This window comes from Nipponia nippon, unplaced genomic scaffold (genome assembly GCF_047370975.1).
Source record: "Nipponia nippon isolate SJK-2023a ecotype South Korea unplaced genomic scaffold, ASM4737097v1 scaffold_2, whole genome shotgun sequence".
NCBI lineage: Eukaryota > Metazoa > Chordata > Aves > Pelecaniformes > Threskiornithidae > Nipponia > Nipponia nippon.
This window is the reverse complement of record NW_028262336.1, coordinates 117341328-117355629: the sequence shown is the minus strand read 5'-3', so window position 1 is coordinate 117355629 and position 14302 is coordinate 117341328. Positions and strand designations below refer to the sequence as shown.

Here is a 14302-nt window from a genome sequence, read left to right as displayed (position 1 = left end):
AAATACAGTATCTTCTGTCTTCTTTTCTTCATCTTTCACATTTTCAGACAGGAGTCTTTAAGCTTTCTCCTATGCTTCTTGTCATCTTTTGTTGGCACTTCCTGACATCTGTATAACCACCCTCTTTCATTAAAACCCTTCAGTGGGTCAGCAGATGTACAGAGACACAGGGCGGCTGGCATACAGGCTTAAAATACATCATTACTTCTCTGTATTCTCTCTCGTTCTGTTGTGTCTCGTTATACACTTGCATAGTAACTTCTTTGAGAAAAAAAAAACGACCTTTTTCAGGTCATGTCAGACTGATGATCCATGAAGGATTCAAAAGCTTTCTGGTAATAAATAATAACAGCAGCAATGATAATAAGCGTGATACATTTTTTGCCCTTAGTTTGTCACCTAAAAGTCATATGGTAATGTGATTTTTAAAAGTTCAGGATGTATGCTTTTTCCATTAACCGTGGTGAGATGATGTTTCTGTCATGGCAGAAATCTTTTTGTCTGAGCTTCCTTTCACACCTTTTTTAGTTAACATCTTCAGTATTAAAAGTTACTTTTAGGTCCACTGAGTGACTCTAATAATACAACTCCACCTATTTAATCTGGTATTCCTGGAAAATAGGTGTATGTCGATACAAAATGATCTATTAATTTCTTTGGACATCTTGATATTCTGTGAGTATTGTATTTAATTCATCCAATTTAAAAGTTCCTTATGCAATCATACATGTAATTTCTTTTTAATACCTACCTTTCATTCTTCTATAGCCTGTGTTTATGGGCTATTAAACACATTTATATTTCTCATTGTTTAGAGTGTACAGTCAAACCATGTTTTTGATTTAGGTTATAATGGAATTTTGAAAAACATATTTTTAATGGAATTCTTTTCCCTGTAAATCTTACTTTTTTTAAAGAGCTACAATTCCAGCTCAAGGTCTATTTCTTAGTCCTGTCTTTCAAATACAAGGAGAGGAAGGCTACCCTCTCTGTAGTGACAATGCAATGAATAAGTTTGTCCTTGGCCTGACAGAAGGATTTTACCTTGTGTAGAGCTATTTTTACCTTGTTGGAGAGAATATTGCCTGCTTTATACTTTAGATATCTTCAGCATATGTCTTTAAACATTTTAATGCATATCATATGATGTCCATTTTAAACTCCATAATAAATTTGCACATAAAATAGTTTAAGCTCACAGAATTGGGCTGGCAGAAGATGTTGCTCTGTACCAGTCTAATTTCTACTTTAAAAGTTAATTGACTGGTTTAAGTCACTGATAATGAACTACAGAGCGTTCCACAGCTTCCATGCTAGGTTACCAAGCTGTAATTGCCTAAAATAAAAACAAGATCTGTTTTTCATTTTTAATTTGATCCTAATTTCATACCAATCATCAGTGGACCTGCCCCTTCACTGTTGCCCCCCGTCAACTGCAGCCAGCTGAACACAGAGAATGAATGACCCCTCCTATGCATGCCTAAAAGGCAAACTACAGTGAAGGCAAATTGGAAGGCTATTAAGTGGTAAAAGCTGCTCCAGGTTTTGTACAACTCCTTCTGTCAATGGCAGAATATTTCCCCCCTTTATTTAGTTGCTTGTTACTAGTCTTGCAAAGCTTTTCTGTTGCTTTGACTGCCTTGAGATTTTTCTCATTTATTTTCCATTACTCCTTTCACTTTCTGCAGAAGTGTTTTGTTTTCTGTTGGGTCTTATTTAAACTGATACTCTTGTGGTGGTGAGTGTCATTCTTCCACAATGCACATCAATACGTACATATGTGTGCTGAGAGAAACCCGTACTTCAGCTCCTTTCAGAAGAATGGGGATAGCCACCACAGGGATAGCCGTACTACTTGGCAGCTGCTTTGGATCAGAGATCTGAATGCTTTTCCCAAGCTTATAACTTCTGTCAAAGATCGAGTACTACACTGAGCTAATTACACCTGAAATATAAGTAGGACATCCAGAAAGCATTGCACCAAACCCATTGGATTTAATGTCTTGCATCTCACTAGCTCTGGAATTTCTCTACTGTTTCCCTTTCATAGTGGAGACCACTCCTGTGTCACAGGTTGTTCTCTAGTGACACTGTAGAATATTTGTTGAATTGAATATTTCTTTAATAATAAAGACAATTTTGCTACTCCCGCCACACACACTCCATCCTAAATGTTCTCTGCATGCTTTGCGTATATATTGCTAATACTGTGTTTACATTAGAAATGGTGACTGACACTTAGCTATACATTTTCAAAGTCGTCAAGGCTGTGCCTCTTCTGTTAAAGAGTATGGAAGTCACGTAGCTAAAGCCCCAGGAACTGCTTTGAAAATAACATAACAGGTGTTACCATCTTTGCCACTAGCACTCAGGTGAGGGTAAATAAATCTAACCTTTCAGGACATAAGATGAACACCTATGGAGCACAAAGAGGCATTTTCTTATCAATCAACCATATACATCATCATAATATGAAAGATAGACTCATTCTGTGGGGGACTGTCTGACATGTCATACATGTTAGGGGTTTATACTGCAGCAAGAATACTGAACCGATGGCCAGCACTGCTGTGTGAGAGGTTACAGTCCCCACCTCTAAAGCTGTATTCTGTCTACATTTTCTTTTATTATCTATTTTTTTAGAATTTTTAAAGTAAAATGATAGGGTTTTGAATACTTTTGTAGTAGCTGTCTTTCCTCTTTTTTCAATATGGCTAGATATAAAATGGCTGAGATTTGTAGGAAATTAATTAAATTTCCCTTTCATTTGATTCTTCCATATTGGACTTATTATTTTAATGTGGGGAAACTGCAAGCATGATTCTTCACCTTTCCTTCCTTTTAAGCTTTCCTACATTTATTTGTTTTACAGCCAAATCCCTGCTTTTGTACCTGTTAATCCTTTTTTTCACTGTATGCTAACAAGAAATCCAATTCAGAACTAACAGATAGCCAAAAAGAGCTGAAATTCAAAGCTCTTTGGTACTTTCCTTCTTTAGTTTGAAATTAATTGTTTTGAACAAATAGAAACTTGAGTCACACATAGTATTTTTATTTTTAACTAAAAAAGAAGATCCTTGTTTTTCATTTGGAGAAAAAAAGAAAAAAGAATATTTGCCCATCACAGTGCACGTACAAAACAAGAAATTGGAAAAAATAATCCTGAGGTTGCCATAGCTTATTGGAAAATAGCATTTATTCGCCTGAGGAAAAAATGGCAAAAACTATAAAACTTTTACTTCTGCCTGTAGAGGTTACAATTTAGATGTCACAAATTTCCCTCATTTTGTGTTGACCAGCTTCCAGGTTGTGCATCACAGGTAGTAAAAACTTAATGTCAAGAATGAAAACATATAACCCTAAGAGACACAGGATTCTACATTAAAATTAAAATATTTTATCCTTCAGGAGAGAGTTGTAAATTAAAAGTTTTTTCAAGAAAATAAAAAATATTTTCCAAAACTAAAGATAAATATCTCCTTTTATAGTGCATATGGAAGACTTGCAGTATGGGTTTCAGGCAGTCAATAGTATTAAAGCTCTTTTTCTGATGTCTGCAACACAGATTGGTATTTTTTCCTCCAAATGCTGGGTAAGGAAGTACTGCTATGATAACATATATTCCAATACACAGAGAAATGGCCTATGTATTTCTCACAAACCAGCTGTTCTGGTTTCAGAACATCTCAAAACATGTTGAAGCCATGGCACACCAGTTCAAATTCTGTCCACATTTTAAATTCACTGAAGTTTGTTCATGCATACAGTCTGGAGCTCTGAAGACATTTGAGTAGTAAACCAAACTTTTTTAGGACACCCATACAGAGAAGATTTATCATATTTTCTTGAGAAGGAAAGCTACAAGAACAATTTTATGGAAATTCAGTGTCATTATTGCCTGAAAAATTGACTTTGAAAAAAATCCTTAAGTACGCACGCTGTTTTTACAAGGACTCAGCAATAATGCACTAAAATAGATGATTGTATTCCTAAATTGTGCATTAAAATGAAAGCTAAACATTAGTTTCTTAATAGACTGCAGACACTGTTGGTTGATATATCAGCTTCCTTTTAGAAAAATATAGGACTTAAACGTACATAAAGTTGTAGACCTAAAGTTGCATGCAAGTGAAATCCAGACATTCTTAACTAAGAAAAGTTTTCATTGCAAGCTGCTCTGCCATCCAAAACAACTGATTATGCAGGGATATACCAGCCGTCTAATTTCTAGACATAAAATAATAAGTGCATTGCTGCAGAATATACTATCAGGTAACATTCATTAGGTGACACTTTTAAGTGAAATTACACCAGATTGTATTATAACCCATGGTGGGCTTATTTTAATATTTTAAAATATAATATTTCATTAACTATTGCCTAGTGAAATTTTGTATAATTTGGGAATATTGCCCTATTATGTGTTAAAATTCTACTGAAGTCCAACCACCTTTTCTCTGTTCAACCATGATACCTATTGCTGAATTGAGAACACTGATTTATTTTGGCCAAAGACAGTACAAATTTAGATACATTTAAATTTTAGCTTCTGCCTATGCCCAAGACATCTTTTAGAAATATGAAAAAGCATTTGGAAAGATTATAAGTCTCTTTCTATTAAAAAAAGTGCACCTTACCCCATTATGAAATCCATCAAAGATCAACTCATATTACTTTTGAAAACCATTGAACTTCAGTTTTATGCACTATTAGGCATCGAGCAAGGTGTGGAGCTTCAGCATTTGACAGAGAACTGTCAGCTGAGTGCAGTTAAGAAAGTAATAATTCTACTCAACCTATTCAAACTGTTTGGTGCTGTCTGGCTCATACCAGCACCTTGGTCTGTACGCAGAAATGAACAGGTACAGGTATAGGTCATTGAATGTCAATGAGAGATGCTCCCCCTGGCCCCATGTATTCATATTCTGGATCCTCATTTAGTGCCTACTGAAGCTTCAGTGTCCTTTTCAAAGATATCTTTGGGAACCCTTATTGCAGCTCTCTTCCCCTTAATCCACATCAGAGAGAAAAGTCTCTAGAAAAACCCTGAGTGAATAGAGGCTTTAGATGTCATTGCTGGCACTGAGGAGTGGATGAAGGTACCAGTCTGATGTCAGAACTGAGCTGTCACATCTGTTCTGCTATAGATACGCATACTAGAGCATAGCTATCCACCTCAAATGTGAATCCATGTCCAATGTTCCCTGTCGTAAATGGAGCAATTGGACCTTCTTGTTGAGAGGCTTTACGTAAACACAATGAACTGTTCATAGCAGTGCCCTACAGCCTCATTCAAAAGTTTTTGTACAAAAAGTGAAACGGTCTTATTAACCTGCTGGAGGGAAACTTTTGGAGGGTAAATATATTTACCTACAACTGGATTGTGTTTTATAACACCGGAGAAATCAGAAGGAAAGTATTTAAAAACAGTAAATGTGCTATAGACCAAATTTGGTTTTAGAACCAATGAGGCTGATTTTCCCTTCTCATCACAATGTGCTATGCACTGTCCAGATGATGTTAGCAACATTATCAGTCAGGTTTTTAGCCAAGGTGTTCTCTCCACTTTTATTTCTTTTTTTCACTGGGCAAAATCACTTCTATTGGTGAAAACAACCAAGCAGGATATGGCAAAAAGAAATAAAAGCATTCTTAAATGTTTTTGTAAATTGTATATATATTGTCGTTGATACTGTATCCAAGTGCACTAAAAAGAGTAAAGTGCTGATGCAACATGGAATTTTTTGTAATGGAAACAGATTTATTTTTAAAGGCCCTCCTATTATAGATTAAGAAATTAAAAAAAAAAAAAAAAGGAACTGTCAGCTTTACAAGAGGAAATAAAATGTAAGTCACAGTAGCCACAAATTTTAAAATCTTTGGTGTGTAACGAAAACGCTCTGTTCTTTTGATAGATCTGGGGAATTTTAGTGGTCGGACAAGAAGTGCTGTCTCTGTACGTGAAGGTCAAGGAGTTGTTCTGATGTGCTCCCCTCCACTTCATTCACCAGGTACAGTAGGCTGCAGCTTGTTTGCACACTGGTCTTTTACAGTATGCTCATTACTGGATGCTCAGTATTTTAGATACAACGTGTATTTAATTGCAGAACTTAAAAAATGAAATATCCACCATTCTGCTGACAGTTTTTGGAGTACCAAAGGAGTAATTAAAGCTTATATACTGCAAATACCACTGAATAGCAGCAGAAATTCTGTCACAAGGTTGTCTTATTCCCAGTATAAAACTTGAATGTAATAACAATAGTCTCTGTGCCACCAGTGGTGAATATGCTGCTTTGAGGTCACAGAAGATTTCTTTTAGAGTTTAGAAACCTTCAGAAATTGTTCCAAATGTCAGTGTCAAGATACAGTTGTTGAATACAAATTGTCTTTTGTTTTCAGTAGTTCAGCCATGATTTTGGTTGTTTCCTCTTTCTGTATAGCTTAGTTTCCAGTATGACTGCATCATTGCAATAAGTCAGAAATATCATAAATCCCATGATGTGCCTCTGGATTCCCAAATGAAAGTGTAGCTATTCCAGAGAGGTTACATTTTTGCTTTTCAAATTGGCACTCCTGCAATGTCTGCAGATAGCTAAGGGCGTCTTTATATTTGCATACCATATAACACCTGGAGACACAATGCTAGGCAGAATATCTTGTTTTTCAATAGATGCAATATAGCCTACGCTTTTCCTCTTTGGGAAATGAGATGTGTACTGAGGGGATTTTTCCTTCATCCAAATCTGAACCCTGGAAAAAGTCACATTGCAGAGGGAAGAGATGCAGAAAAGTAAATCTCCTCTGAGTTTCTGTTAGAGAAAAATGTTCAGTTTCTCATTATTCTGAATTATTGTTATTACTGTCTTACAATTATCTATGTAACTAATGCTTGTTATCTTCTGGCCATCTCTATGCTTTTCTCTCTTCTGAGTACATTCTCTTGTTATGGTTGCCTTTATAATCTATTTCTGAGGTTGACACTACAGTCTCTGTGTGATGGAAATGGGTGAATGATGTTAAGACTTGATTATAATAAGTAAACTGGGAGGGAAGAGACGTAGGCAGAAAAAGTGAGAGGCGGTTTCAACATCACAGCTAAATTTGATTTCCCCAAACAAACTGAGAGTGTAAGGATAGATGGGCATCAATAGCGCAGGAGTCATACACCTTGTAACAGCTGTCATTCCAGAAAAGCCCCCTTATATGTCATTAAACTGTTTATAAATTTTTCCCTAAAATTTATGCTTTGAAAGTTATATTTAGACAGATACCAATGCAATGTTCTACTGTAATACACACATTGCCTTTGATGGTGAAAATACAGTATCTTTCATTTTCATCAGTGGGCCAGCAAAACCCTGCTGTGGAAACTACTGTGCTCATAGACAGTAGTCAGTTGGTTTAGTTTATATTGTTTGAGCACTAGTATGCTATGCCAGCAGGAAAATTACTTCTAGACAAATATTTTGAGCCTCTGTTGGCATAATTTTGTCACCATCGCTATGCCAAGAAAGGTTCTGCAGTGTAGAGGAGTAATCACTGAAAGCTGAAAAATTGCATTGATATGCAGATGTAAACACACCCTCATGTGAATGGGAAGGGGACTTGGCCTCCCTTTCTTTTGTTCGCCATGTACTGCAGAATCATATGCAATTTCCCTCCGGCTTCCTACTTGCAAAATACTGAGGGGCTGTAAGTACTTGTGGTACTGCAATGGGACTGCTAATGGTATTAGTACAGTGGCTGGAGTCTCCTGGGGAAGGGGAGAGCTACCTCCATGCGCCTTCTAAAAAATTTCACATCTGGTGATGTTTCAACAATAAATCATTCCACGAAGCTCTGGCAATAAGGTACAAGAGGTTATGAAAGATAACTGCCAGATTAGAGTCAGTTTGTGAAAAATAATTCTGGACAAAAGCAGAACTTTAAGGGGGAAGTGTGTGAATTCAATTTGGAAATTAAGCCGCGAATATGAAACTTCTCTTCCAGCTACAAAACTCTTTTGCAGAGCACAGGAACTTCAAGGACTTGTGTGCAGGAACATCTGAAATACATTTTTAGTTTGTTTTTTTTTTTAAAGCATTCAGTTTCTGGATACTCTATTTTAGTTTCTGTGTGTCATTTACAAAGATGGTATTGTCTTCTAAATAGTCCTAAGAAATTTTGACCCCTAAAATCACCTGGGAGACAAACGTTCAAGTGAATACTAAGCTATTGTAGTGGATATATCTAAGCTAAAGACTATTTAAATCACGTTTGAAATATGTGAACATCTAACATCAACAAGACCATGAGTTATGGGGGTGGTTTTGATGATAGAGAATTTTTTGTGGACGAATACCACAAGCTCCGCTATATTGATTTATTCCCATTGATCAGCACCTTTAGAAATAATGTACACTTACTTATCCCAGGAGATAAGTCCATGATACAGTATCAAACCTAATCATTCTCCACAACCTCGTAAGCAATTCGTCCTTCAACAGAATCCCATTCCTCAATCTCTAAAGTCAATAAATACTTATAAACTTGCCTAAGAATTTCAGGATTGAGCCTTTTAGAAAACGGCAATGTCATTGTGGGAAAAGAAAGATGACTTAGTGAAAGAACACTATATTAAAAGAGATATAGTTTTATTAACATGTTTTCAAATGGAAGGTAAATACTTTTGATTGAATAATACCTACATTCAACTCTTACAGAACACAATTCTAGAAAAATCTGAGTCTTTGCAAAGCAGCACTGACAGAAAAAATACTATACTAATTTCTTTTGACAAGAATTTAATCAGAAAACAAGTTTCTTATGTATACAGACTTGATTTCTATTTATTAATGCTGTGATATATTATCAAGAGGTAATGCAATAAACAAATAAATAAACACAAGCTTGTGATATATATAGATTATTCATGTAGGTTTTCATTAGATTGTTGTCCAAATATTTTACAGCGGAAATAAAAAAAAAAAAAAAAAACCACCACGCACCTGAAATATATTCAGAATATTTGTAGTGCAGATTCAGATGAGAGAATTATTTCTTGGTTTTAATAAATGAGTTTGTTAAGTTATTGTCTTCTTTGCTGAAAAATAGCTGAGCAGCAAAATGAGGGAGTTTTTTGGGAGAGACACTATCCCCTCTTTCAGAATGGTGAAGGAAAGCACATTCAACAAAAAGGATTTTGTGCAGACTCCTTATGACAAACAGCCACCAGCAGATTCTCACCTCCTGCTTTCCTTGACCATCACGCCAAAAAAATGCTGCCTCTGACTTCACTGGAAGTCCTGTGTCATTATAATGTGTCTACTCTAGAAGCTTTTCCACTAATACTTTTTTTGTTGCAAATCCTTAAGTTGTCCCTTGTGAAATATATTAATCGTGGATAACTTAAGAGTCCATAAACATAACATTTTATCCTTTTTTATTTCTTCCATAAACATAACATTGGATTTTTCCTCACCCCCCATTAATTTTTTCTCCAACATGGGTTTCCTAGACAGTTAACTCTTAGGTACCCTTGCTAAGCAAGAGGTTCATTAATTACCAACTGCTTAAATAACAAGCTTTGTTTGATGTCTCCATTTTAAAAGGCCTCTACTGCTTTTTTTCCATAAACAGGATTATGGCTTTTCATTGTGGTATTCTAAAGGATGTAAATATAGGGGTTTATTCAGTCATTTAATCATCTTAATTACAAGGTTTACCATGGCGAGATTAAAAATGAATGGAAGATTTCATCCAGATTTACATGTTTTCCTCAGAATTAATACTTTCAGCTGAGCTTTTTAAGGCTTTTATTCAAAGCTTTCAGTATGAGCTTAATAGAGACGACAATTCCCATTGTTAGAATGAGAACAGCGATGATGCACGCAGGGGAAGGCAGATGCGTGCTCCCTCCCACCTCAAAGAGACGCTGCTGTCTGGAGGGAGCACTGCTATATAATCTTTCCACAGCATGTAACATCTGTACAGATGTTAAACTATAACTTTATCTCTTTCTAAAGGACAAAGCTGATCTTACCCAGTCTGGAAACTGTGTTATATGCTGCATCTTTTATGCCTCCCCTTTAGTGTTATAAAACTGTAGTTTTCATGAGAAATGCTTCACCAAAGATGATTAATGCCAGTGCTATGGGGATCACAGTCCTTCCCATGCATCTTCTGGATGTCTGCATGGTGTGTTGCTAAACTGGCAAGCTGCTAAAACAAAACTCTTTCAACCAAGGTCTAGGAGGTTTTGTCCTGTTCTTCTATTTCCTACGCAGCTGTCCAAGTCCTCATATTAACTGGAAAACAGTCACGTCAAATAATGTTTTTTTAAGTTGTTCTGTGCTCCTGTTTGTGTGTACTTTGGACATATTCAGAAAACTACTTTGGAAGTACATGCAAACCAATCTCTTCTCACTGCTCAGGGTCTGCAAAAGGAATCTGAAAGATGCGTTTGCGTTGAAACTGCAGCTTTGGACTGGAGCTCCACTACAAGTCGGAAACCAAGTCCAACTGAAGTGCAGTAGCTCTCTTGTCAGAACTCCTCTGGTTAGGCCCATACTGCACAAATTATACATAGAAATAATGAGTCAGGCTCTAAATGACTTCATTCAGGTACAGATTTGTTAGGAGTAGACTTCTCCAGGCAAATTAGTTATGATAACAAGATTGTTATATTTGGGCTGGACTGCCCTCAGTATGCTCATTAGCTTGTTTACAGGCAATTGGCTCTGGTATCTGCATGCAGGACACAGCAAATTCTGTTTTGAAGGCATCCATACACCCTCTGGCTCTCCGTTTAGTAAGCTGGCTTTTGTGAACACAATTCACAGATGTCTAACTTTATATATATGAAGGTCATAAGGTTATCTGAAGGCTGTGGATTCAGTCCCAGGATCCAGGCACCTAACAGTGGCATTTCAGTGCACAACATTAGAGAACAACTATATTTATGTGGATCTAGCCATTACTGGTTTCTTCAAAACCATAGGAAGCCTGCATGAACTTAGATCTCTGAATTTCTGTCTCTCTCTAGACATGACTGCATGCTACTTCATCATGCTAACCTGTCACTACAGGTGAGATTTCTTCCTGACCATGATTTGTGATATCAATATAGTTTTGTATATATTAAACAGTAAAGTAACATCCAGGTTTTTTCTATGATATATTTTTTCAAATCTGACTTTTCAAATCAACTTTAGCATAGAAAGCTATATAATTTGCTTCCGGGAGAGACCAATGTGTAGGTGAAAGTCACATTTCTCACCCTGAGAAGAAGGAGTAGTGCTTGCTGGTTCCTATCAAAGCACTGGCCACTCACAGTATTCCCAAAACAACAGCTGGCCAGGTCATGCCTCCAATCATGACTCTCCCTTAAGCTAAGCAGAACTTATTCATTAGTCAGTACCTTTTATTAGTAGTTCATAGAGGTGAATATGTATGAAACTGGTAATGGCAAACAGAACATTTCACGTTCACTGGACATATCTATCATCTCCTCCTAACTCCTACGCTTTCTGGGAAGATAGAACTGTCCAATACCCCGATGCTTACTCTCCTACTAGCAAAAATGAGATTTAGAGGAACCCTGAAGTTTGGGGTCTGGGTTATTTTTTCCTTAAGACTTATATTAATGTTAAAATGGAAGCCAAATATGTGTCCTAGTCTTAATGAAGAGCTGACCTGTAGTAAGGGGATCTATATGAAGACATACAGGACACCCATCTTAACTCTGTTTTGTTTCTCTCGTAATTGCAATAGCTTATTCTTCAGTCATTTTAATTCGTTGTGGAAGCATGATGCTGAGTGACAGAAACAGGCCACTTAAGTAATGGTATTAGAAAAGGATTGCTAACTGTACAGGACAGAAAAGTTTCTTTAACAAACCTTTAATATGTCATATATAGAAGACAAGATGCCACAACTTCTCCATTACTTCTTTACATGTCCGTAACATACAAATGATCATAATGTACCTACAAAATGTTTTAAAAACACTTTTTTTAGAACCACACGTATCAACTGAATGAGTTAGCTATCATGAGTTGAAGGGTTCCTGCACTTTCCTCTTATGCTATACTATATTTTTGTGTTTATTTGACTTTAACTGAATGCTAACGAAGCTTGAACTTTGCTTTTCAATATTGGGAGAAGAAAAAGTGTTAGAAGACAGGTTCACAGTCCTTTAAACTCTATATTCCTGTCCTAATTCTGGGTTAATTCCATTCATCTCGTCTCTTCACCCACATTTTTCCCTGGAAGAATCATAAAGATGTTTCCCTCTTGCATCCCCTATTTTATCACTTTTACTAGACTGCTTTTGAAACTTTCTTGTCTAGTAATGCTAATTCCCATGTGTGTTATCATTAAAGTGAATGTCCACAGCCCCTGACATGGCTCAATATAGGAATCTGTATTCTTTATCTGTGCAACTGATTGATGACTATGACTGTAGTTTTCATTATGGAATGAACAAACACAATTAACTTCTTTTTTTTTTTTTTCCTATGGTCTTTTCATTACTCAATACATGACCAGTAATTTTGCTGCTGACTTCCCTGGAGCACTTTATAGCGTTTCCTTCCTTAATCTTGTTGAAGGCATGCATCTGAGGATATGAAATTTAAGAGTTTGGGAATGATAGAATTTTCTGTAGGGTAGCATTGTAACGAGTCATGTTTGCCAATGAGGAGTTACTCCCAGTCTGTTGGCAATGTGTTGTTATTAGATTTTAATTACATTTTAATGATCTGCATGTGCCCCCAATTCGAGGCAATGTCTGTATAGTAGGCATCTGGATAAATAATTATTATCAATTTAAACTTCCTTGACATAGAAGTCTAGATTTTCTCTTATTCTTATTTTTCTAAATAATTTGAAAAGTAATAAATGAACAGAAATGCATTACTGGTCCAACTGTAGTAAATTCTCCGGAGGAACTTGTAATTTGGTATTTTTTTAAAAAAACTTTTCCAAATGTTACCACTGTTGATAAATCACACACACACCCCCCTTAAAAACACTAACAATTCTTTCAAAAAATATGCTAAGCTACATTAGAAGCTGAAAGTTTAATGTTCCTAGACCCACTGGATCACTCACTGGAGCTGTTTTTTCCCTCAGGGACTATGAAATTGTAGTGAGAGAAAGCTGGTTGACCTTGGCCAATTAAGGCAGCGCACAACGCTGGATGAAGGGACAGGCCTGACAGGGCTCTGCTTAAGGGACGTGTGCTGTAGTTTCACAGCCACACTATTGTCAACAAATATTACCCCAGCTGCCAGTTCAGGAGAATCAAAGTGAAAGGAAATACCAAGAGAAGAGGGAGAAAGCATGGGAGATGATTAATTAAGTTAAAAAATGCATTGAGTATGTTGGCCCTCAGGCTTGTGCTCTATTGCCTTTCAGGTGCCATCCGTATGTGGCTATTTGTCTACAGCTTGAAAAATGGGACAATAATGATGAAAAGTTTCTGTAGTGGGCAAGCTCCTCTTCCCTAGGGACAAGTTACTAGCCTGTTACTGAGGTGTCCCAACAAATTAGACATAACTATCAGGAACCCCTCAGTCTAGTGATTAAACAAGACAGCATTGTCCTGCCAGGTTTAACAGAAATGTATGTTCATGGTACCACAACCATATTTCTGCAACTGGTATTGGAAAGGTACGAATTAAAGCAGGAAATGGTGTTGCAAAAACTTTTTCTGTGGCACAGGCTATATAACTTCTAAAATAGCAGGAGCCCAACATTAATAGATTGAAGATTGGAGTAGCATACAGCAGTTACAGTCACAGAGGTACAGGCCTCTTGCAAAACTGACCCTCTCATAATAACCTCCCTATTAGAATCCATTTGCTATTTAGTTCTGATGTTTTACTAAGCTGGTGGCTGGAACAATGCTGTTTTACAAACATGTCAGTTAGTTAAATGTCAGAAAGCCCGTTTTGTTTAAGATAGAAAATTCCTAATTAATCCCAATTACCTCTCCATATCACAGAAAAGAATAGAGTGAGAGTGCACATGTTAATCAGTGTAACTAAGGAGAAGAAGCCAGAAATACAATGCTGATCAGACAGCTGAAACAAGAGGAAACATAAGAAGGAGGAAGTGATGAGAAACAATTCATTTCTAAGGGTCTGGATTCTAGCTTTTCCTCTCCATTACTATTGTGGGGAAATCTTAAAGGTTTAAAAAAAAGATGAAAACAGTGGAGTTTTCAGAAAATGCAACTCTTCCCAGACTAGGCATGAGTAACTGAATTCAACGGTGATTCTGGTAGCGATAACTACTGAAAATGTTAGGAGGTCAG

The 14302-nt window shown here is 36.6% G+C and overlaps 1 protein-coding gene across 5 annotated transcripts in view; it reads left to right on the top strand.

Annotated features, from left to right (window-relative positions):
- Positions 1-14302, top strand: part of CNTN5 (contactin 5) — a 660854-nt gene that overhangs the window by 461694 nt on the left and 184858 nt on the right. For all 5 annotated transcript variants that reach the window (XM_087758088.1, XM_087758089.1, XM_087758087.1 and 2 more), the window contains one exon: positions 5916-6011. In XM_087758088.1, coding sequence (XP_087614214.1) covers positions 5916-6011 — 96 coding nt within the window. The remainder of the gene's footprint in view (positions 1-5915; positions 6012-14302) is intronic.